A 25235-nucleotide genomic window follows, 5' to 3' on the forward strand; every position below is an offset into this window, starting at 1 on the left:
TTATTTCCTCTTAACTTCTTTGGTTTGTTCACAGCTGAAACAGCACATCTTGATATAAAGACACCTTCACTTTAAACTCCTTACTTGCACCTAATATGCCAAACACTCCCTATTCCTCCCATAGCGCTGAACTGTTTTTCCCCACAGCACTTATTACAAAATGACAACCACAGCCTGGCGCGGTGGCGCACACGTTTAATCCCAGCACTTGGGAGGCAGAGGTAGAAGGATCAGCACTGAGTTCAAGGCCACATTGAGGCTACATATCCAGGTCAGCCTGAGCTAGAGTGAGACCCTACCTTGAAGGAAAAAAAACAAAAACAAAAACAAAAAAAAAATACAAAATGACAATCATGATTTACATGTAGCTCTTCCCTTAATAAGATCCAATAAAGTACTTACTAGTTCCAAAGGCAGTTTTGTTCTGACCATATGCAAAGCTTGAATTAGTTGTGGAGGAGCTAAAAAGTCCTGTGGCACTGGAGGTGGCTGGAGAAGAGCCAAACAAGCCTGTCGTGGTACCGGCTCCCACTTGGTTCTGCGGGCCTTTCCGGTTAGCCTGATAATCCTCTAAACGAAGTTCCTGAAGGTAAAGAACACATACTTCCAAACTTAGCATGTGGCCAAGAAAATTACTTGAGATCTCCACAACAGTCTACGAGAAAAAGCAAACTACTTCATTCAACATCATGGATTAATATCACAATGATGAATGACGGAACACTATATAAAAGAACATTTATATAAATTCCAAAAATGTGCACAAATTCAGATGCACAAAGTGGCACATGTATCTGGCGCTTGTTTACAGTGGCAGGGCAGAGTGCTAGCATGCCCATCCTCTCTCTCTGCTTACATATATACTAGGTGCTGATGAGATGGCTCAGCAGTTAAAGGCCCTTTCTAACAAAGCCTAATGGCCTGGGTTCAATTCCCCAGTACCCACATAAAGCCAGATGCACAGTGATACATGTGTCTGGAGTCTGTTTGAAGTGGCAGAAGGCACTAATGTGCCTATTCATGTCCACTGTCTCTCCTAGCACATAATATTTAAAAAAAAAAAAATTTAAAGCTGGGCATGGTAGTGCATGCCTTTAATCCCAGCACTTAGGAGGCAGAGGTAGGAAGATTGTCATGAGTTTGAGGCTAGCCTGAGACTACATAGTGAGTTCCGTATCAGCCTGAGCTAGAGTGAGACCCCACCACATAAAAAAAATAAAAGTAAATAAAAAAATAAAAAGCAGGGTATGGTGGCACACACCTTTATTCCCAGCACTCAGGAGGTAGAGGCAGGAGGATTGTTGTGAGTTCGAGGTTACCCTGAGAGTACATCATGAATGCCAGGTTAGCCTGAGCTAGAGTGAGACCCTACCTTGAAAAACCAAAAAAAAAAAAAAAAAAAAAAAAAAAAAAAAAAAAAGAAAATATAGAGGCTACCTTGGGTCACAGTGAAAATTTAAAGAGCTGCAAAGAATTTTTGTAAATTTATAACATCTAATCAGTTCTTTAGATCACAGCCTAAAATATATTTATAAATGCATAATCTTAAAATTGTCAGGTTTTTATATAGACACAATATAAGTCAATTCACAAAATAAAAAAAATTAAAGCTGATTATGTATAAGTAAAACATTAGGCTCTACTTTTTTATCTTACATTTTACTGACCTCTAATGACTTGCTTTCATATTCTTTCATCGCAGTAATACACTGGTGCTTGGTACTGATGTTAGTGCTAACTCCAGCTTTGACCATAGTATCTGTTCCAGTTGGAGGCTGCAAAGAAAACAAAGCTTTGTATTTCTATTCTCAGACATAAGTCTACAAACACTAAATTCTCAATCTAGTCCCCATTTGTTGGGTCAACAGCTGGAGCACGTGCAAAGTTCTAAATTCCACACCCAACCAAAACCTCACAGCCATTAGCAGGATATAGTGACCTGTATTTACAATCCCAGCACTTGGGAAACTAAAGGAGGATAGCCATGAGTGACATCAGCCTAAGCTATGTCAAGAGATCCATGCTAGGGGCTGGGGAAATGGCTTAGTGGTTAAGGCATTTGCCTACAAAGCCTAAGGTCCCCAGGACCCATATAAGCCAGATGTACAACGTGTGTCTGGAGTTCATCTGCGCTGGCTGGACACCCTGGCACACACATTCTCTCTCTGTGTCTCTTCTAGTCTCTCTCTCAAATAAATAAATATTAAAGAGAGAGATGCATGCTAGCTTGGGCTATGTAGTGAAACCATGCCTCTGACAAACTAAAAAGAATGGGCTTTGACCTGTGACACACATCTACAGCCCCAACCACTTTGGACACTGAAGTAAGATCATAATGTTAAGTTTAGGGAGATGGCTCAAAAGTTAAAGGTGTTTCCTTGCAAAGCCTGCCAGCCTGGGATCATTTCCCCAGCACCAACATAAAGGCAAATATGAAGTGCTGTATGCATCTGTGACCCCAACATGCCCACGATGATGGGACGTGGTGGTGGGAGGAAGTATACTGCTAGTCTGACAGTTTGCAGTCTAGCAATTCATTTATACTTTCAAAAGACCCTGTCCCACACAGGGCACAGACACCTCAAAGTTGTCCTGACTTCCACATATAAGCCCATACACACACACAAATTAATAAATTTAGGGGGAAAAAGTTAAGTTTTAAAGGTATTTGATTAAAACATGTAGTAACATTGATGACCTCTGCCTACATTAAGGTTATTTAAAAAAAAAATCAACAGGGCTGGAGAGATGGCTTAGCGGTTAAGTGCTTGCCTGTGAAGCCTAAGGACCCCGGTTTGAGGCTCGGTTCCCCGGGTCCCACATTAGCCAGATGCACAAGGGGGCACATGCGTCTGGAGTTCGTTTGCAGAGGCTGGAAGCCCTGGCGCGCCCATTCTCTCTCTCTCCCTCTATCTGTCTTTCTCTCTGTGTCTGTAGCTCTCAAATAAATAATTTTAAAAAAATAAATAAAAAAAATCAACCTTGATAACTGTAAGAGATTAATCTGATAATCAAATGCATTAAGTTTTGTCAATATATATGTAATATATAAAGACAACATATACACACATTCTTTCCAGTGTAATTGTTTTTTGTTTCATTTTATTTTTACTTATTTTTTTTGGTTTTTCAAGATAGGGTCTCCAGAATTCTCATAGTGGCCTCAACTTCTAGACTGCTGGGATTAAAGGTGTGTACCACCACATAACTGATTAATTTTTTTATTAATTTTTTATTAATTTTTTTGTTTTCCACAAATGCTGTTCAATTTTATTGCAGGGAAGCTGGGAGGGAGCAGACAAGTGACCGTCTGCCTGCACAGGAACTCCATGGCTGGGTCTGACTGTGGAAGTCACACCAGCACAGGGCTCTTCAGTCTGGAGGACTGGGGCCCAGGCCTGAAACAGCCTTTCCTGTTTTGTTCAGGGTCGCCAGTAGAGTGTCTGTGCTGTGCTCAGACTCAATGCAAACCTTCTTGTTGGGTAAATCAAAGCTTAACTCAACTCCGGCATGACTGACGGGGCAGCAGCCAAGGTGGCAAGAATGGCAACACCCCTCCTGGACAGAGGCACTGTACTTCCAAGAGGGCACCTTATGTTTTGAGACGTGGTATGGTTGGCTTCTATCCAGCAATGATCCTTCCTTAGTTTCCTGAATGCTAAGATTACAGGCATATGCCACCATAGCAATCTGCTTGGTAAGTACTGCAAGATTTAATAAATAAATGCCCAGGCATGGTGTTGCACACCTTCAGTGCCAGTGCTGTGGAGGCTGAGGAAGGAATATCACAGTGACTTTCATGGCTAGCCTGAGACTACATAGCAGAGTGAATTCCAGGTTGACGTGGGCTAGAGCAAGACCGTACCTCAAAAACAAATGGGGCTAGAAAAATGGCTCAGGGGTTAAGGCACTTGCCTACAAAGTCTAAAACCCTGGGTTTGATTCCCCAGTACCCATGTAATGTCAGATGCACAAAGTGGCACATACACCTAGAATTTGTTTGCAGAGGCTGGTGGTCCTGGGATGCCCATTCTCTCTGTCTGTACCTCTTCTGTCTCTCTCTGCTTGCAAATAAATAAGTAACAAATAAAAGCAAACAAACAAAAAGAAATATGACACTTGAGGGAGAGGAGAGTGAGCACATTATGGTCTCTTCTAGCCCAGGGTTGAAACCCAAGTACCACACACATAAAGTTTACTTTACTATCCCATTTTGCATTTCATCCAAACATTGATTTTTCAAGCAGAGCGTGGTGGTGCATGCCTTTAATCAAGGGGCTCAGAAGGCAGAGGTAGACGATTAGCTGTTTGTTAAAGACCAACTTGAGAATACAGAGTGAATTCCACATCAGCCTGGACTAAAGTGAAACCATACCTGGAAAAACCAAAAAAAAAACACACAGCCAGACATGGTGACACACACCTTTAATCCCAGCACTCAGGAGACAGAGGTAGGAGGATCACTGTGAGTTCAAGGGCACCCTGAGACTACATAGTGAATTCTAGGTCAGCCTGGACTAGAGTGAAACCCTACCTCAAAAAATCAAAATCAACAACAACAAAAAAGTACTCCATATAGACCAGCTGACAGAAGGCTGGAAGCCATTCTGCATGAAGTTCAATGGGAAAGAGAGAAATCACCAGTGAAGATACTCATCAGTGGACACAGCAAGTCTTAAATTTGGCCAACCAGGGCAAATGAGCCGACAGGTGCGATAGTGACATGTCTGCTATGGGAGAAACCAGCCACTCTATTTGGGCGGGAGGCCCACTCCATGGGAGGGAATACATTCCTGGTAATAACAACCTACAGCAGGGGTAGTCATGAGCCTTAGAGCTGTAACATCTGTGTGGCTAAATGTATATATTTTGCTCATCAAACTGCCCAGTAAGCACTTCTCCCCAACACACACACACACACACTCACACACGAGTTTCTCTTTCTGTTTTTGAATGTGGATGTGTGTGGAGGGGAGGTACATGCCTGGTGTATTACAATGTGGATGTATGTGTGAAGGCAAGGTCCATGTCTGGTATATTCCTCAGTCCCTGCTTTATTTTTTTCCAGACAGGATACCTCAATCTAAAACTCAACGAAGTCTATATTAGCTAGCCAGCAAGCTCCAAAAATTCTCCTGTCTTCCATAAAGCTGGAATTACAAGCACATACCACCATACTCAACATTCCAAAAGGAGCCAGAGGATCCAAACTGAGGTCCTCATGCACAGCAAGTATTTTGCCTACTGAGTCATCTCCCCAGCCCAAGAAAAGAGGATTTACATACCTCAACTTCGTGTATACAATAAACTTTATGAAAATTGACTTTTATACATATATATGTTGTGTATAACTGGAAAGAGGAGGAATTTCACAAAGAAAAATACACAAGGAAGAATCCCATTTGACAAACAAAAAAAAATTACATACATTGAATTTAATGGTAGTTCCAGTAGGTGCTGTTGTAAAACTGCTAGGCCCAAAGAGGGAGCCAGACGTGCTACCAAAAGGGTTAGAGGTGGTATTTGTAGTTCCGAAGAGCCCTCCACTGCTAGTACTTGTTCCAAAATCTGAAAATTGGAAAGAAAAGTAAGAATTAAATAGCAAAGAACTTCAGAATCTTTAAGCAGCTTGGAAGTGAGCTACAGTACCCACAGTAATACTTTCATGCCCTTAAATCTCCTTTTTACTCACCCAAGCAAGTATTTCATACTGGCATGCAAATACTTCCAAGGTTCTATCTTTCACATAAATCAAACCCAATTCTTTTGGTCAGCTATTATGAAGCTCTTAGGTATTCAAAGACAAAAAGAGTTGTTAATAAAAAAAGTTTTGAAGCCGGGCGTGGTGGCGCACGCCTTTAATCCCAGCACTTGGGAGGCAGAGGTAGGACGATTGCTATGAGTTCGAGGCCACCCTGAGACTCCATAGTGAATTCCAGGTCAGCCTGGGCTAGAGTGAGACCCTACCTCGAAAAACCAAAACAAGCAAACAAACAAAAATTTTTGAAAAGAAAAAAACTAAAGTCAATATGTTGGGTGTGGTGGCGTACACCTTTTATCTCAACATTCCCAGGAGGCTAAGGAAGGAGTTCACTGTGAGTTCAAGGCCAGTCTGAGACTACAATGTGAATTCCAGGTCACCCTGGGTTGGAGACCCTACCTTAAAAAACAAATTAAGGGCTGGAGGGATGACTTAGCAATTTAGGCGTTTGCCTGCAAAGCCAAATGATGCAGGTTCAATTCCCATGACCCATGTTAGCCAGATACAACAGTCTGGAGTTTGTTTGCAGTAGCTGGATGCCCTGGCATGCCCATTCTCTGTCTCTCCCTCTTTCTCTGTCAAATAAATAAATAAATTAACCAAGTAAATAAATATGGCTGGAGAGATGGTTTGGTGGTAAAGCCACTTGCCTGCAAAGTGTAAGGACCCATGTTCAATTCCCCAGTATGCAGGTAAAGTGGTGCATATGTCTGGAGTTCGTATGCAGTGGAAAGAGGCCCTGATATGACCATTCTCTCTCTCTCTCTCTCTCTCTCTCTGCTTGCAAATAAATAAAAGAAATTTTAAAAAGACATTTATAACTAGGTATGGTGCAGATGCCTAAAACCATAGTATCTGTACTAGGAATAGGAGGATCAGGAGTTCAAAGCCAGTCTCAGCTAAATAATGAGTTTAGAAGACACCTTAGTATACAGGTGTTGTTCATCACAAGTACCTAAAACATGCACACAGTTCAAGGGAAGCCTCAACTACAAAGTAAATTTGAGGCTGGGTGTGGTGGCTCACACCTTTATGTCCAACACTTGAGAGGTTGAGGTAGGAGGATCACTGTGAGTTCAAGGCCACCATGAGATTACATAGTGAAGTCCAGGTCAGCCTAGGCGAGAGTGAAACCCTCCAAAAAAAAAAAAAAAGTGAGTTTGAGGGTTAGAGAGCTCAGCACTGAAGGCACTTTCCTGCAAAGTCTAACAATCCAGGTTCTATTCCACAGTAACCACATAAAGCCAAATGCACAAAGTGGTGCATGTATCTAGAGTTTGTTTATAGTGGCTGGAAGCCCTGGTGCTCCCATTCTCTCAATCTTCTTGCTCTCTTTGCTTGTAAATAAATAAAAATATATTTCATGGTATCTTGTGTCAATCCTTCCTCCAAAAAGAACTTAAACATTATCACAATTTTCCTTTGGAAAAATATTAATAGCAAGACAACCACTCATACTGCTATTTTTGCACCAAAAATGTTTTCATCTCATCAAGCACACCTAGTCAACTAGTAGAGGTTGCCCTAAAGTGCTGTGTGCAAATGCCTCCCCATGTCACGTTTAGACTAAAAAGAAAAAGAGATCAATTAAAGTATTTGCCAGGGCCAAGCAAGGTGGCACACGCCTTTAATCCCAGCACTCGGGAGGCAGAGCTAGGATTGCTGTGAGTTCGAGGCAATCCTGAGATTACACAGTGAACTCCAGGTCAGCCTCAGCTAGTGTGACCCTACCTCAGACAACCAAAAAAATTAAAAAATAAATATTCGCCCTGAGCCCAGGGGGTATCACAAACCTTTAATCCCAGCTCTAGGAAGGCTGAGGTAGGAGGATTGCTCTGCATTTGAGGCCACCCTGAGATTATATAATGAATTCCAGGTCAGCCTCAACTAGAGCAAGACCGGACCTCAAAAAAAAAAAATACACATATTCACATATATATATATAGATGTGTGTGTGTGTGTGTGTGTGCACCATGGACAAGGAATAGAGGAAAAAGCATTGTTTAGATCTAGTATTTGTTATTTATGCTCTAGTCTTTACAAAACTTGTACAATAACCTATTTCAGGCACCTATTCCTTTGTACATCCATAACAAATACTAGTGCTTCTCCAATGTCCATCCTTGAGAGGTGTACATTATATCCTCTTTTCTAGTCAACTAAACTTCTGAATACATGTATCCAAATCTGTAACTCTGTCTGCCTTTCTTTCCTTCTTTCTTTCTCTCTCTCTCTCTTTCTTTCTTTCTTTCTTTTTTAGGTAGGGTCTTGCTCTAGTTGAAGCTGACCTGGAATTCATTCTGTATTCTCAGGGTGGCCTCAAGCTTTCGGCAATCCTGTCTCCCAAGTGCTAGGATTAAAGGCATGTGGCACCACCTCCATTATTTTTTGTTGTTGTTTTTCAAAGGTCTTACACTAGCCCAGGCTGACCTGGAATTCACTTCGAAGTCGCAGGGTGGCCTTGATCTCACAGCAATCCTCCTATGCCTCTGCTTCCCCAGTGCTGGGATTAAAAGCATGCACCACCATGCCAGCTTTCTTTTTTTGTATTTTTATTTAATTGTAAGCAGACAGAGAGAGAATGGGCAGTCCAGGAGCTCTACCCACAATAAAGGAACTCCAGATGCATGTGTCACTTAGGTCATTTGGCTTTCCAGGCAAGTGCCTTAACCACTAAGACATCTATCCAGCCCCCCTCAATATATTTTGGAATGTCTCATATTTCCATATTTTTGCCATTTTGGTGGGAAAGAATGTTAGTGAACACAGGGAGAGGAGGAAGCATTCAATAAGGATATCACACATACAAGTCCAATGATGACTTACTCCCAAAACCAGTTGGTTTATTTTGTGCAAAAGCATTGTTCTGGGATGAGAAAAGACTGGTTCCTGTGCCTGCAGTTCCAAACAAGCTATTTGATGTTCCTGTTGATGTACCAAATCCAAAGCTGGTGCTTGTGGAGGTAGCTGGCTGGCTAAATGAACTGGTACCAAATAATCCTCCTGGGGAAATAGAAGGTGAGGAAAAGAAATGTCAATAGGTCAATCACTACGTGAAGTCCTATCTTGACAATACACAGACCAGCTGAATTCCAATAATGCCTAACCTGGTTTGGTCTGTGAATTTCCAAATAAGCCTCCAGTAGTATTATTAGAGCCAAATGCAGATGTTCCAAATGCTCCGCCACTAGTGGTGCCAAAGCCAGTATCTGAAAAAAAGCAAAACCAAAGGTAAATTAAAGTTGAGAATACAGGCTGGACATGGTGGTGCACACCTTTACCTGCTGGTTATGGTGACACATGCCTGCAATCCTCGTATTCACAAAGCTAAGTTAGGAAAACTGTCAAAAGTGAGCTGGAAAGCTAGGTGTGGTGACACACGCTTTTAATCCCAGTACTTGGGGGGCAGAAGTAGAAGAATTACCATGAGTTCCAATTCCAGGTCAGCCTGGGCTAGAGCAAAAGACCCTACACCTCAGGAGGAAAAAAAAGATGTTATTTCCTCTTTCATGCTTCTTAAATATTTACTTTTAGGGCTGGAGAGATTGTTTAGCAGTTAAGGCACTTGTCTGTGAAGCCCAAGGACCCAAGTTCAATTCCTCAGTACCTATGAAAGCCAAATGCACAATGTGGTATATGCATCTGGAGTTCATTTGCAGTGGCTAGAGGCACTGTTGCACCCATTTTCTCTCTCCTTGCCAATAAATAAATATTTTTTAAAACTTACTTTTAGCTGGGTATGCTGATGCACACCTTTAATATCAATACTTGGAAAGCAGAGGTTGGAAGATTACCATGAGTTCAATGCTTATTGGGCAATGAACATACAGAATGGGCTAGAGTGAGACCCTGCTTAAAAACAAACAAAAAACTTACTTTGTCCAAATGTTGAAGTTGTGCCAAAGCCACTTGTGCCTCCCCCAAAAGGGGTTCCAAACGATTTGTTAAACATCTTCAAAATTAGTCTTTGCAACAGAAAGCTGAAACGATAGAAAAAAAAAAAATTCTTAGGACTACATGAAGTTAATTTATTCTAAGAATTCTACCACTCCACAAATTTAGTTAAGCCTATATAAACTACAGCACATATTCTTAATAAATATCTTAAAACCCTGTAAAAGGCTCAGTGGTTAGGGCGCTTGCCTGCAAACATAACAACCCAGGTTCAATTCTCTAGTACCACATAAAGTCAAATATACAAAGTGGCATATGCATCCGGAGTTCATATGCAGCAGCTGGAAGCCCTGGTGCACCCATTCTCTCATTCGCCTTGCAAATAAAGAAAGATATCTTTTAAAAATAACTCATATCCTCTAATACAACTTCTTCCTCACAGCACTGAGCATGTTTTCTTTGTCCCCTTAACACAGCGTATCACTTCACAATAGTTAAGAGTGAGGCAAATCCATTTACAGTGTGACCCAAGAATCTCTAGAAGCACCCAAGATGTCCATCAGTTGGCTCATAAAGCCAATTTTTTTTTCATAATAAAACTAAGAGCTGGGCGTGGTGGCACACGCCTTTAATACCAGCACTTGGGAGGCAGAGGTAGGAGGATTGCCGTGAGTTTGAGGCCACCCTGAGAATGCAAAGTGAATTCCAGGTCAGCCTGGGCAAGAGTGAGACCCTACCTCAAAAAAAAAAAAAAAAAAAAAAAAAAAAAAAAAAAACCTAAGGTAGCTGGGGCTGGTGGTACAGGCTTATAGCTCCAGCTAACTGAGGAGCTAAGGCAGGAAGATCACAAATTCAAGACCTATATGGACCTGAGAATGAGTTCAAGGACACTAAGAAACTTACTGAAGCTGGGTGTGGTGGCACACGCCTGTATTCCCAGTACTCAGGAGGCTGAGGTAGCAGGATCACTGGGAGTTTGAAGTTACTCTAAGATTACATAGTGAATTCCAGGCCAGCCTGTGCTAGTGTAAGAGCCTACCTCGAAAAACAAAACAAAAAAAGAAATTTGCTGAAACATAATCTCAAAATAAAATGTAAAAGGAGGGCTGGTATCGTATTTCAGTGCAGAGCACTTGAAAGGCACTAGTTCAATCCCCAGTAGTGGAAAAAACTGTAACTAGAACTAAGCATCAATTAATAGAATGGCCACAAATTCTATGACAGTCTGCATTCACTGCCACCTACTTACAGCACAAAAAATTGCTACTTTCACTTAACAATGTCCTTGATGAAACAGTAAAAACTTACTGCACTTTCCACATTTCAGTACACATATTTTTAATATGCTCTGTCGTTATTCTTTGAGATTGAGAAATACTAAAAAGTACTTATGTATACTAAAGCATGGATTGATTTAAGGAAAAACATTACTCAAGAGCTGAATTAGCTTCTTCTTATATTTTATTTTTATTTTACAGAAAGAGAGATTGAGAGAGAAAAAAAGGGCACGCCAGCGCCTCCAGCCACTGCAAATAAAACTCCAGACGTGTGTGCCCCCTCGTGCATCTAGCTATCGTAAGTCCTGGGGAATTGAACCTGGGTCCTTTGGCTTTGCAGGCAAATTCGCCTTTTATAACCCCCTGGAACCTCACTTATTTCAAGAATGAATGATGTCATGATTATCAAGATCAGCTTTAAAGGCCCTGATGGCACAGTGAATAAAGTGCTTGTTGTACAACTCCCTAGGATTCCATGTAGAAGAAAGCTTTGGCAGGCTGCTGCAATCCCAGCGAAGGGAGGCTGAGACCAGAAGATTTCCTAAAGTTTGGGATTGGAGCAGTGAACAAGAAGAGATCCTGCCTCAATGAGGTGGAAGGCAAAGACCAACCTGAGAGTTGTTCTCTCACTACTATAAGCATGGTGTGGCCTACTTACTTACCAAAAAATACCATAGAAACTTTTATCCTTGGAGATAGCCTGAAAGATACAACCCTCAAAAAGAGTAAGGCGGGAACACCTGCAAAGTAGGGCTCTTTGTGCTCTACAGTGGGATGAAGTTTAAGCTTAAAATATTTTTTTTTCTCTTTCTCTAACCTGTAACTCCCAGTACCAGAGATTGGTTGCTGCCCACATTGAGCTGTTGATCAGAGAGACCTATAAGGTCCCCAAATCAAGACAGCTGTCAAAGCACTTAATTACCTGCCTGAGGCAAAAGCTAAGACCCTATTCCTGGGACACCATATGCTGCTGACACAGAGCAGAGAGACCTGACTGGAAGAAAGCCAGTCCCCAGACAGCCTTAGTGCTGTAAAGAACTACTACATCAGCTACTAGAGTAGAGTGGCCAACTCAGAAGCAAACACCCTGACACAATAGAAAACACCAGTGCAATAGTGGCACACGACCTTAGTGGGTAACCGATAGCTTTCTGATTGACTAAGAGATCCACTCAGTGTAAAAAAACCCATATCTGGAATTGGGAACTGGATCAGAATCCTATGGAAACAAAGATTATGTTCTCCAGTGTCAAGCTCTCACCAGTCTTTAGCTAAAAGAGGGGTTACAGACATCAAATTGGCCCTAAATTAATAATGGTTATCTCGCTGGGCATGATGGCACATGCCTTTATCCCTGCACTCCAGAGGCAGAGGTAGGAGGAGGCCCATGAGTTCAAGGCCACCCTGAGACTAGTGTGAATTCCAGGTCAGCCTGGGCTAGTGTGAGACCCTACCTTGAAAAATAAAAACAAACAAACAATGCTTATCCACCCAGTTGTGGTGGCGCATACCTCTTTAATCCCAGCACGGGAGGCAGAGGCAGGAGGACTGCCATGTGTTCAGAGCTACCCTGAGACCACAGAGTGAATTCCAGGTCATCCTGAGCTAGAATGAAACCCTACCTCGAAAAAAAACAAACAAAAAATATTAATAATAATATTGCTTATCCCATTTAAACTATGCTCTTCACTCTTCATTGGAGAATCTGTTCTTTTTCAGAAGGTAGTGAGACTGAAGGAGATTAAACTACCCCACCCACTTCAGCCGAGCCACAGCTGAATCCACAGAGGAATAGGGAGACAAGCTAGAGTGCTGCTTCCAAGCTGTTCCTGATAATCAGCACTGGGGTGTAGGAGACAAACCCGAGGATTCTCAACACTTACCAAAATAGAGGTTCAGAGGCTCCTGAGAGCCCATCACTGAAGTAGACTTAAAACTCACCCACCAAGGCTCAGGGAATTTTGTGGAAAAGGGAGCAGAAAGATTTTAAGAGGCATAATGCCCAGAGGCATTCCCTCTCCTCAAAAACTACTGCTCCCACAATGCATAAACTACAACCCCATGGGAACAATAATAATTAAAAAAAAAAAAAATCAAATGTGGTGGCCACACCTCTAATCCCAGTTGATGTAGAAGAAAAAAAAGAAAAGTGACAAGCTCCTGTTGGAAAATACAAGTTTCCAAAATCCTAATTTTTGCACTAAATCATGTACATATTTCTGTGGTGTGAAGGGAGCACCAGGGCCTCTTGCCACAGCTTGTACCACTTTTTGCATCTGGCAAAGTGTGGGTGCTGAGGAACTGAACCCAGGCCAGCAGGCTTTAAAATCAAGCACCTCTAACCACAGAGCCATCTCCTTAATTCCCTCAAATATAAATATGTATGTATGTTTGTATTTTGGTTTTTGGAGATAGGGTCTTGCTGTAGCCCAGGCTAACCTAGAACTCACCGTAGTCTTAACGTGGCCTTGAACTCATAGCTATCCAAGCTCTGCCTCGTGCATGTTGGTTTAATGATGTGATGCCACAGTTTATATTGTAGTGAACCTTTAAGGTTTGGGTGTATTATCCAAGAAGAATAAAATTATTTGAGCTGAGTGTGGGGGTGCATGCCTTTAATCCCAGCACTTGGGAGGCAGAGGTAGGAGGACTGCCACCCTGAGATTATATACTACCTAGAAAAATCAAACAAACAAATAAATAAAATGAAATTATTTTAAAATGCTCACTGGAAATACTCCTTTTCCAACTAATCTGTATGAGGCTAGAATTTCTTCCCAAATTTCAAGCAAAACATTAAACTTTTTAAGCTTAATTAACCTGACAATTGTATACATGTATATAATACATTTTGACCATATTCACATATCCCACAATACCAGTTTCTTGTCCTCTTCTCAATCCTGCAGTCCCCTTCTATTTTTTTTTTTTTTTATTTTTTTTTTTGGTTTTCAGAGGTAGGGTCTCACTCTGGTCCAGGCTGACCTGGAATTCACTATGTCATGTCAGGCTGGCCTCAAATTTATGGGGATCCTCCTAACTCTGCTTCCTGAGTGTGCTGGGATTAAAGGCGTGCACCACCATGCCCAGCTCTTGTTTCGTGGGTTGTTGGGTTTTTTTTTTTTTTGTTTGTTTGTTTTTGTTTTTTTTTTTTTCAAGGTAGGGTTTCACTCTAGCTCAGGCTCTCCTAGAATTCACTATGGACTCTCAGGTAGCCTCGAACTCACCGCAATCATCATACCTCTGCCTCCGGAGTGCTGGGATTAAAGGCATGCACCACTACACTCTGATTGTTTTGTTCTTTTGAGGTAGATTCTTGCTTTAGCCCAGGCTGACTGACCTCGAATTTACTTTCTCTTTGGTTAGCCTCTGCCTCTCGAGTGCTGGGATTAAAGACATGCGCTACTATACATAGCTTTTAAAAAAAAATTTTGTGAAAACTTATTTTATGGTGTGATCCTGTTTTTTTGTTGTTGTTGTTTTAGGGGGAGGATTTTTCAAGATAAGAGTCTCATTCTACCCCAAGCTGACTCAGAATCCACTGTCTCAGAGTGGGCTTGAACTCACAGTGATCCTCCTACCTCAGCCTTCCAAGTGCTGAGATTAAAGACATGTGCCCCACACCTGGTCCTTTTTGGCATTTTTTTAAGGTAGGGTCTCACTCTAGCCCAGGCTGACCTGAAATCCACTATGTCTGTCTCAGGGTAGCCTTGAACTCAAGACAATCCTCCTACCTCTGCCTCCCCAAGTGCTAGGGTTAAAGGTGTGTGCCACCACACCCAGCTGGTCCTCTTGTTTGTCTCCTAGTATAGTCCAAACTGGCAGCAAACTTCTGGCAATCTCAGAAATCCTTCTGTCTCATCCTCAAGTGCTAGAATTATGGGTATGAGTCACTTTGCCAGTTGTTTATTTTATTATATTAAGTATCAACCTTTAATCCCAGCAGTATAAATTTAAGGGCAGCCTGGACTAGAAACTCTGCCTCAAAAAAAAAAAATCAACAGGTGTAATTCATATAAACAAAAGCTGTCTGAAGCAAATAATTTTTAAAAGATTTAAAGACTAGAAACCACCAAGTTTAAGAACCACTATCCGGCCAAGCGCCACATGTTCTCTCTCATATGTGGATCCTAGCTACAGATGATTGGGCTTCTGCGTGAGAATGAAAATACTTAGTAGCAGAGGCCAGTAAAGTAAAAAGGAGACATAAAGGGTAGAGAAAGGAAGGGAGGAGGATACTTAATAGGTTGATATTGTATATATGTAATTACAATGATTGTAATGGGGAGGTAATATGATGGAGAATGGAATTTCAAATGGGAAAGTGTGGGGGTGGGGAGGGAGGGAATTACCATGAGATATATTTTATAATCATGGAAAATGTTAATAAAAATTAAAAAAAAAAGAAAATGAAAATACTTAGTAGCAGAGGCCAATAAGTTAAAAAGGAGACATAAAGGGAAGAGAAAGGAAGGGAGGAGGGTACTTAATAGGTTGATATTGTATATATGTAAGTACAATGATTGTGATTGGGAGGTAATATGATGGAGAATGGAATTTCAAAGGGGAAAGTGTGGGGGGGAGGGAGGGAGGGAATTATCATGGGATTTTTTTTTTATAACCATGGAAAATGCTAATAAAAATTAAAAAAAAAAAAAAAAAGAACCACTATCCGGGCTGGAGAGATGGCTTAGTGGTTAAGCACTTGCCTGTGAAGCCTAAGGACCCAGGTTTGAGGCTTGATTTCCCAGAACCCATGTTAGCCAGATACACAAGTGGATGCCCTGTCTGGAGTTCGTTTGTAATGGCTGGAAGCCCACGCACCCATTCTCCCTCTCTGCCTCTTTCTCTCTATGTCACTCTCATATAAATAAAAACGAATAAAAAATTAAAAAAAAAAAAGAACCACTATCCTAGACTACTGCTATAATTTATTTGCCAACTTCCAGGTTTCACATTCTACAGTATTAATTCCTACCCTTCATCTTAAATTTACTCTTAGTTTCAGCAACTTAGCTAGTTAGAACCATATACACCAGATATTTATATTTCAGACAGGGTCTCAGGCTATCTTCCTGCCTTTACCTCCTGAATGTTGAGATTACAGGCAAGCACTAACATGCCCAGTTATATACGTGGTGATGGAGATCGAACACGAGGCATTCTGCATGCTAGCCACTCTAGCAAATGAGCTACACTGTCAACCTTATAGCTATATTTAAAAATACAGACAGGCCTAGTAGAACATGCCTATACTCTCAGTATGCCGGAAGCTGAAGCAGGATTACATTGAGTTCAGAGTCAGCCTGGCCTACCTATTAAGTTCAAGGTGAGTGAAGCACTGTCTCAAAATAAAACAAAATAGGATGGGCAAGGTGGCGCATGCCTTTAATCCCAGCACTTGGGAAGCAGAGGTAGGAGGATCGCAGTAAGTTTGAGCCTACCCTGAGATTCCATAGTGAATTTCAGGTCAAGCCTAGGCTACAGTGAGACCCTACCTCAAAAAACCAAATAAACAAATAAAACAAAATAGGGCTGGAGAACATGGCTTAGCAGTGAAGGCATCTTCCTGCAAAGCCAAAGGACCCCAGTTCAATTCCCCAGTACCCACGTAAGCCTGATGCACAAGGCGGTACACACATCTGGAGTTCCTTTGCAGTGGCTAGAAGATCTGGTATGCCCATTCTCTTTATCTGCCAATCTCTCTCTAATAAATATTTTAAAAAACTATTATTTACAAAGGGACAAAACTCCCCCATCATTGCACATATCTATGGGAACAGCTCTATTAGTAAAATTGAAAAATAGAATACAGGCCGGGCGTGGTGGTGCACGCCTTTAATAGCAGCACTTGGGAGGCAGAGATAGGAGGATTGCCGTGAGTTCAAGGCCATCCTGAGAGAACACAGTGAATTCCAGGTCAGCCTGGGATAGAGTGAGACCCTATCTCGAAAAACAAACAAACAAACAAAAAAAGAAAAATAGAATACAGCATCACATTGAATACATCAATTCACTCTGAGCCACAAAGATCCTTGATTTCTCGACATAGAAGGAACAGAAATGAAAAGAGAAACTAAAGTAAAAGATGACTCTTAGCTTTATAGTTTCCCAATACCAGAACATGATAATTTTAAGTTTTTCATGGAAACTGCTCATGGTGATACATGCTACCTGGCACTTAGGAAGAAAGGCAGAAGGGCTGCCTTGGCTATACAGTGAGGCCCTGCCTCAAAAAAGTTTTCTTGGGGGCTGGTGAGATGGCTTAGCAGTTAAGGCATTTGCCTGCAAAGCCAAAGGACCTCAGTTTGATTCCCCAGAACCTACACAAGCCAGATGCACAAGGGGGCACATGTATCTGGAGTTCGTTTGCAGCAGCTGGAGGTCCTGGCACATCTACTCTCTCTCCCTTTGTCTGCCCCCCACCAATAAAAATAAAGTAAAAAAAAAAAGAAAAAGAAACGTTTTCTTGGGGCTGGAGGGATGGCTTTGCAGTTAAGGCGTTTTTCTGCAAAGCCAAAGGATCCAGGTTTGAGTCTCCAGGACCCACAATAGCCAGATGCACAAGGGGGCGCACACATTTAAGAGTTCATTTGCAGTGTCTGGAGGCCCTGGCGTGCCCATTTTCTCTCTCTCTCTCCCTCGTTTTCTGTGAAATAAATAAAATATTTTTTAATGATTAAAATTTTTTTCTTGGACTGGGGAGATGGCATAGTGGTTTTAAGGTGCTTGCCTGCAAGTCCTAAGAACTCATCCCACACAGCCAGACGCACAGTGGCACAAGCAGAAAATATTGCACATGCACCTGGAGTTCATTTCCAGCAGGCTGAAGGGTCCTGGTGTGACATTCTCTCCCTCTCTCTCAAAAATAAAAATAAATCTGGGCATGGTGGTGCACGGTTTTAATCCCAGCACTCAGGAGGCAGAAGTAGAAGGATCACCATGAGTTCAAGGCCACCCTGAAACTACATACTGAATTCCAGGTCAGCCTGGACTAGAACAAGACCCTACCTTAAAAAACCAAATTAGGGCTGGAGAGATAGCTTAGCAGTTAAGCGCTTGCCTGTGAAGCCTAAGGATCCCGGTTCGAGGCTCGATTCCCCAGTTCCCACATTAGCCAGATGCACAAGAGGGCGCAAGCGTCTGGAGTTCGTTTGCAGTGGCTGGAGGCCCTGGCACGCCCATTCTCTCTCTTCTCTCCCTATCTGCCTCTTTCTCTCTCTGTCACTATCAAATAAATAAAAATAAAAAACCCAAATTAACAATAAATAAATAAATAAAATAAAGCTAGTAGCCAGGCATGGTGGTGCATGCCTTTAATCCCAGCACACAGGAGGCAGAGGTAGGAGGATTGCCATGAGTTCGAGGCCACCCTGAGACTGTATAATGAATTCCAGGTCATCCTGAGCTAGAGTGAAACTTTACCTCAAAAAAAGAATAAAATAAAGATTTTCTGGCTGGAGAGATGACTTAAGAGGTTAAGGAGTCATAAACTTTGTAGGCAAGAACCTTAACTGATGAGACATCTCTCCAGCCCTACTTTTTATTTTGAGACAGGTTTCACCAAGTTGCTTAGGCTAGCCTTTAACTTACTGTGTTGCCCAAGCAAACCTTGGACCTGTGATCCTCCTGTCTCAGCCTCTCAAAAAGGTGAAATTACAAGTCTGCACCACCAAGTACATCCAAACCTTAAGGAAAATCAAAAATTATTTCATCAGTTGGGGAGATGGCTCAGCAAGCAAGCATGAAAAAGTGAGTTCTGATCCCCAGTGCCCAGCCAATAGTCCCACTGCTGAGCTAGACTTTCAGACAAGCTCCAGAAGGGAGAGACCCTATTTCAATAATAAAGGTGGAATGTAACTGCAGGAGACACCTGACATGAACCTATGGCTTTATGTACACCTATACACACACATCCAGGTGTGTCCCAATACAAGCACACAAAAATATGCCATACAATGGAGAGATGGCTTAGCGGTTAAGCGCTTGCCTGTGAAGCCTAAGGACCCCGGTTCGAGGCTCGGTTCCCCAGGTCCCACGTTAGCCAGATGCACAAGGGGGCGCACGCATCTGGAGTTCGTTTGCAGTGGCTAGAAGCCCTGGCACGCCCATTCTCTCTCTCTCCCACTATCTGTCTTTCTCCCTATATCTGTCGCTCTCAAATAAATAAATAAAAAATGAACAAAAAAAAATTAAAAAAAAAATATGCCATACAAAAAAATGACTTTCATCAAAGTAGTTTGCAGTACTTCCACAATGTCCAACCTGATAATGCTCTTTATTTTTACTTTTTTGAGATGAACCTATGTTCCCCAAGCTGGCCTCAAGCTCTTGGGCTCCAGAGATTGCCCACCCTGACTCCAGAACAGATGGCACTATAGGCTTGTACCACCCAACCCAGTCAGTGTTTTGTTTTGTTTGGTTTGGTTTTTCGAGGTAGGGTTTCACTCTGGTCGAGGCTGACCTGGAATTAACTCTGTCACCTCAGGGTGGCCTTGAACTCATGGCAATCTTCCTACCTCTGCCTCCCGAGTGCTGGGATTAAAGGCATGCACCACCACGCCCAGCTGTTTTTTTCCCTTTTATTTTTATTTGAGAGCAACAGAGAGAAAGGGGGGGGGGAGAGAGAGAGAGAGAATAGGTACGCCAGGGCCTCTAGCCACTGCAAACGAACTCCAGACTTGTGCCCCTTGTGCGTCTGGCTAACATGAGTCCTGGGGAATCCAGCCTTGAACCGGGGTCCTTAGGCTTCACAGGCAAGCGCTTAACCACTAAGCCATCTCTCCAGCCCCAGTTTGTTTTCTAATGTCCTTCTTCCTCCAAGTAAATACTCCACCATCCAATAATCCATCCAGTGTTTCTTTCTGAATGTCTACAACTGTCAGAATAAGGAACACTGTTTTCTTTCATTCTATGTCATTTCTCCCCACAAACACATTTTTAATACCCTGGACTTATCCTACTACAATGTTTCACTTTGAATTCTTTCCCTGAGTGCCATGAACTCCAAAGTACAATTGCAAGGCAACTGCTGTCCAGTTTCTACACCTGTCATACTTTCTGAACGTCACCAACTGGACTCTCCTTTTGAGTCAAGTAACGTGTGTAAAAGTCACAGCTTCAAACTTGTAAGTCAGGAGTGGTCGCTCAAGCCTTTAATCACAGCAGGTCACACTTGCCATTAGTTGAGATTAGCCTGGGTCTACAGAGAGTTCCAGGTCAGCCTAACGTTAAGACCCTACCTCAAAGCAAACAAAAAAGTCAAATTCAAATCCCAGCACTCGGAAGGCAAAGGTAGGAGGGATTGCCGTGAATGAGAGGTCACCCTTAGATGACATAATGAATTCCAGGTCAGCCTGGGCTAGAGTGAGACCCTACCTCGAAAAAGGAAAAAAGCAAAAAGAAAAAAATCAAATTCAGAATTAGTAATTAGCGAACAGCTTGATTCATTTCCAGTACACATCACTGACATTCTTTGACCCAACATTTTTAGGTTTAGTATCTTACAGACATGGCAGCAACTAAGCTGGAAAAGGCTTTTGAAAACTCGATTTATCTGTCTCTGTACAGCACTCCGCACCAAATGCACTAGCCAATAAGGTGAGACTGGAACATCCCGGGAGGGTGGAATAGTGTAAAAATTCTAGACTAGAGATGAGAGAGCTGGCATTCGCTAATCTGGCGAGCAACTCTGGACCTCGGTTATCTCCACCTTCCAAGCTCGCTTGTGATGGAGGGCGGAGGGACTGACTTCAAATTTTTCGTTAAGTCTTCATGACAACAGTCTTCCAGAAATCCAATCATTCCGACATGTGGCCTAACAGAAAAGAACCTTTTGCATGGAACAGACCTCATGGCCAGAGAGTACCTTGTAAAAGCTACGTAATTTCCGACTCACCCTGACTTAAGCCCTCTGAGGCTACCCCCACACCGCCCCTCCGGAGAAGACAACACAAATAAAGGCTGTGCCCCCGGCGGCGGTCAAGGAAGTGACCTCCCACTCGAGACTCCAGGCGCCGTCCCTCCCCCAACCACCACTCACAGGCTCCTCCTCTCCGCCCAGCGAATGAATGAGTCCAGCCAGGGAGATGGACACTCCCCCAGCGTGGGCTTGCCACGGGAGACCCCGGGGCCTACAACGCCACCCGGGATGCGCTCGCGGGGCCTCGCGGGCCGGGCCGCAGGGGGACAGCGGGACCCGCCCGCCCGCCGGGGAGAAGCTACGCGCGCCCGGGCGCGCGATCCAGGGCTGGAGAGGGCCCGGGACGGCCCCGCGCACCCGCCGGTGCGGAGGGAGGAGGAGCCTGCCGCCTCCGCCGTCGTCGCCGCCGCGGCCGACTTACCCGCGCTGCGCTGGGGCAGGGAGAGTGTCACGAGTGAGGGCCGAGGCCCGCCCGCCGCCCGCCGCTCACGGAGCAGCGCGCGGCCGCCAGGAAACCGTCGCCACAGCCTTCGCCGCCCGCTACCGACCGCCGCTCCGGGCGCAGCGCGCACAGGGCCCTACTGCGTCACACGCCGCCGACCGTCAGAGGCTGGCCGCGGACGCCCCGCCCTCGCCGCCTCACCATTGGCCGAACGGGACGCCACTCTAGGCCCGCCCCGTGCCTCATTGGTCAACGAGTCTTTTGAAAAACCCAACGTGAGGGCGGTCCTCGGCAGAAAGGGGAGAAGGGAGGCGAAGGGGGAAGAGGAGGGGCGTGAGGAATTAAGGAGAAGGAAGGGGGGGGGAAAAAGGGAGAGATGGTGGGAGGGACGTGGAGTCCCACCCCTTCCTCCGCGACGGTTGGCTGGGAGACCGTCGTGACGTCACACAGGGCTCCTCGAAATAGGCAAGGGGAATGGCTACGCCGATGGGCACGGGGGCGGGGTGCGTGAGAACAGCGCTGACGTTTCGCCGAGGCTCCGCCCCCTCCCCGAGAGCGGACAGACTGGCTGCGGAGGCTCGGGCCAATCAGAGAGAAGGCCCCGGATGGCATGGTAACTATTTTACCCTTCTGTCGCCCCAGTCCGCGTGCACCGATAAGAACACTTCCTCATCACCCCTGTCGCACTTCCTGGCCAAACCACGTGCGGTGATGGAGGTCCCTCCTAGGACGCCCATCTGTCTGCCTAAAGTGTCTGCGACCTCTCCCAGGCCCCAAATGCACATCTGCTTCTTTGCAAACCCAAATCATCGCTTCCACACCCCCCCCCACCACCCACCGCCTCTTTAACCCCTCTGAACTTCCTAAGGTAGACCTGAGTATTAGAAGTGCCCTGTGGCAAGGGTCCGTTATAGGGCCTAATCCAAATGTGAATTCTTGGAACTTGTATTTCTCTTGGGCTTTTTGAGAACATCTACTTAAGTGTAACGGCCTTGATGAAATGTTCTCGGCTTCTAGGATGCTATTGCCAACCTGTCTGTGCAAGTAGGGGTAATGCTTGGGCAAGCCTCTGTCAGGGCCTTGTGACTTTTTGTTTGTTTTTGAGGTAGGGTCTTGCTGTAGCCCAGACTGACCTAGAATTCACTATGTAGTTGCCGGCTGGCCCCCAGCTCATGGTGATCCTCCTACCTGTGCTTCCCAAATACTGGGATCAAAGGCCAAAGGCGTGCGCCACCATGCCCGGTGACCTTGTAACTTTGTATCCTATTAATTGTTTTCCTGTATTCTGTGTCTCTCCTCTCCCTTGTTCTTGGATGTCAAAGCTACATTTTCATCCTTTTATTTCCTTTACTCTTGAGAACGAACTTGGAACAGAAAACTGCAAGTGGGAGGAATGAGTATGTTCTGTTCTGTTCTAGAAGCTGGACCTCTAGTAACTGAGGGTTTCACACAGAATAGCCAGAGGTGGACCTCTAGTAACTGAGGGTTTCACACAAAATATCCAGAAGCGCGCTCTTACGAGTAAAGCTAATGCCTGCTACTTTTCCACGGCTTCCTCCTGCTGTGATACCAGGACACACTGAAATGAGATTTGCTCAAAATAAAGGTGACTCCCTGAAGGTTTTCAGTGGCATTGCAGGCATTGACATGTTAAAAATGAAGTGAGTGGGGCTGGACAGATGATATAGCGGTTAAGGCGCTTGCCTCCAAGCCTAAGGGCCCAGATTCAATTCTCTAGGTTCCACATAAGCCAGATGTACATGATGACGCGCGCGTCAGGAATTCATTTGCAGTGGCTAGAGGCCCTGGCACACCCATACTCTCTTTCTGTCTCTGTCTCAAATAAATAAAAATAAATCAGAGCTGAGCTGGGCGTGGGGTCGAATGCCTTTAATCCCAGCACGAGGGAAGCAGAGTAGGAGGATCACTGAGGTTAAGGCCACCCTGAGACTACATAGTGGATTCCAGGTCAGCCTGAGCTAGAGAGACCCTACCTGAAAACCAAAAAAAATCAAATAGTGGTATCAACTATAAAATAAGATAGTGAAGGGTTTTGAATAGATGGTTAAAGCCTGTGCTAGAGTGAGACCCTACCTCAAAAAACCTAAATAAATAAATCGAGAAAAAAATGAAGTGAGCCATGCGTGGTGGTGCACGCACGCCTTTAAGTCCCAGCACTCAGGAGGCAGAGGTAGAAAGATCATCCTGAGTTCGAGGCCACCCTGAAAATACAGAGTGAGTTCCAGGTCAGCCTGGGCTAGAGACCCTACCTCGAATAACTAAAAAAAAGAAAAATAAAGGGATGGAGAGATGGCTTAGCAGTTAAGGCGCTTGCCTGCAAAGCCAAAGGATCCTGGTTTGATTTCCCAGGACCCACATAAACCAGATGCACAAGGGGGCACTTGTGTCTAGAGTTGTCTGCAGTGGCTGGAGGCCCTGGTGTGTCCCCATTCTCTTTTATACACATACACACACATATTGCCAAAAAAATATAGCCAATAACTGAATCTCAATGAATGGAAGCTATTACAAAACAAAAATAATAGTGAAGAGCTGGGGAGATGGCTTGTGGTTAAAGTGCTTACCTACAAAGCCAAAGGATCCAGGTTCAATTCCCCAGTACTCATGTAAAGTCAGATGCAGTGGTGCACGTTTCTGGAATGGCCCACCCTATTCTCTCTCTCTCTCTCTCTTTCTGTTTATAAATAAATAAAATAATAATAATAATAGTCAGGCATGGTGGCGCACACCTTTAATCCCAGCACTTGGGAGGCAGAGGTAGGAGGATTGCCGTGAGTTCGAGGCCACCCTGAGACTACATAGTGAATTCCAGGTCAGCCTGGGCTGGAGTGAGACCCTACCTCAAAAAATCAAAAAACCAAAATAATAATAATAATAACAGTGAGATGGAAACTGAATAGGTTGGGCAAATAGGAAAGTATAAAAAATTAGATAAAATCCTGAGTATGCCTGTAAATCCGTTAAATTTAATGGGCTAAATATGCAGTTTAGTTAAACCTCAAAGGCATTCACACAGGATTTCTAAAAATCCAATTAGATGCTATTTCTGAGCCTCACCCTTCCTTATCAAGTTATTGAAGTACAAGGGAAACAACATTGGCCAAGTGTTTACTATGGACCAAGTGTGCCCTCAGTCTTGTGAAAATTCCATTACCTATTTAAAAAAAAAAAAAAAAGTATTTTGAGCTGGAGGGATGGCTTAGCTGTTAAGGCAGTTGCCTGCAAAGCCAAAAGACCCAGATTCGAATCCCCAGGACCCATGTTAGCCAGATGCACAAGGTGGTACATGCATCTGGATTTTGTTTGCAATGGTTGGAGGCCCTGGCGCACCATTCTCTCTCCCTCCCTCCCTCCCTCCCTCTTTCTCTGTCAAATAAATAAAAACAATAATGTAAAAAAGTTGTTTATTTATTTAAGAGAGAGAGGCAAATAGAGAGAATGGATGCGCCAGAGTCTTTAGCCACTGCAAATGAACTCCATAATCATGTGACGCCTTGTACATCTGGCTTATGTGGGTCCTGGGGAGTCAAACCAGGGTCCTGAGGCTTCACAGACAAACGCCTTAACGGCTCTGTCTGGCTCCACTTCTGCTGCTTTTTCTGTTGCACCATACAGGACTCTGAAACCGCTAGCCTTCCATGATTCCTTTGCCCTGACAGGTCGCTCTCCTCCTGGAGCCCCAGTCATGTGTGTGAGACAGTAAGGGTTCCCAGAACAAAGCTGGCCAAAGCAGAATATAGAGCTGTCTCTGAGCTCCTAATTCTCAGGACAAGGGTTGGTTCAGCAAGCTCTTGTGAATATGCTCCAGATTTCTTGTCTTTAGAGAGAAGGAAGATGACAGCAGCCCTAAGGGGTGTTATGACAATTAAACAGAGTGGGTAGAGGTCAGGAAGTTTTGGATACAGGGAGATATTCTTC

General features: G+C 43.9%; 2 protein-coding genes across 11 annotated transcripts in view; one reads left to right on the forward strand and one right to left on the reverse strand.

Moving 5' to 3' along the window:
- Nup98 (nucleoporin 98 and 96 precursor) overlaps window positions 1-21384 on the reverse strand; it is an 88615-nt gene extending 67231 nt beyond the window's left edge. For both annotated transcript variants that reach the window (XM_045144983.1, XM_045144982.1), the window contains exons 1-7: window positions 21276-21384; window positions 9638-9741; window positions 8869-8970; window positions 8588-8764; window positions 5429-5568; window positions 1668-1775; window positions 403-583 (exon numbers count right to left, since the gene is read on the reverse strand). In XM_045144983.1, coding sequence (XP_045000918.1) covers window positions 403-583; window positions 1668-1775; window positions 5429-5568; window positions 8588-8764; window positions 8869-8970; window positions 9638-9713 — 784 coding nt within the window. In that variant the 5' untranslated portion in view covers window positions 9714-9741; window positions 21276-21384. The remainder of the gene's footprint in view (window positions 1-402; window positions 584-1667; window positions 1776-5428; window positions 5569-8587; window positions 8765-8868; window positions 8971-9637; window positions 9742-21275) is intronic.
- Window positions 21385-21749: 365 nt separating this feature from the next.
- Pgap2 (post-GPI attachment to proteins 2) overlaps window positions 21750-25235 on the forward strand; it is a 33374-nt gene continuing 29888 nt past the window's right edge. For 5 of the 9 annotated variants that reach the window (XM_045145700.1, XM_045145703.1, XM_045145698.1 and 2 more), the window contains exon 1: window positions 21756-21909. The gene's annotated coding sequence lies outside the window, so the exon portion shown is untranslated. Of the gene's footprint in view, window positions 21910-25235 lie in introns of all 9 variants that reach the window. The other 4 variants (XM_045145708.1, XM_045145710.1, XM_045145709.1 and 1 more) reach the window with 3 other exon arrangements.

The sequence above is a fragment of the Jaculus jaculus genome, chromosome 3, assembly GCF_020740685.1.
Source record: "Jaculus jaculus isolate mJacJac1 chromosome 3, mJacJac1.mat.Y.cur, whole genome shotgun sequence".
Lineage (NCBI taxonomy): Eukaryota > Metazoa > Chordata > Mammalia > Rodentia > Dipodidae > Jaculus > Jaculus jaculus.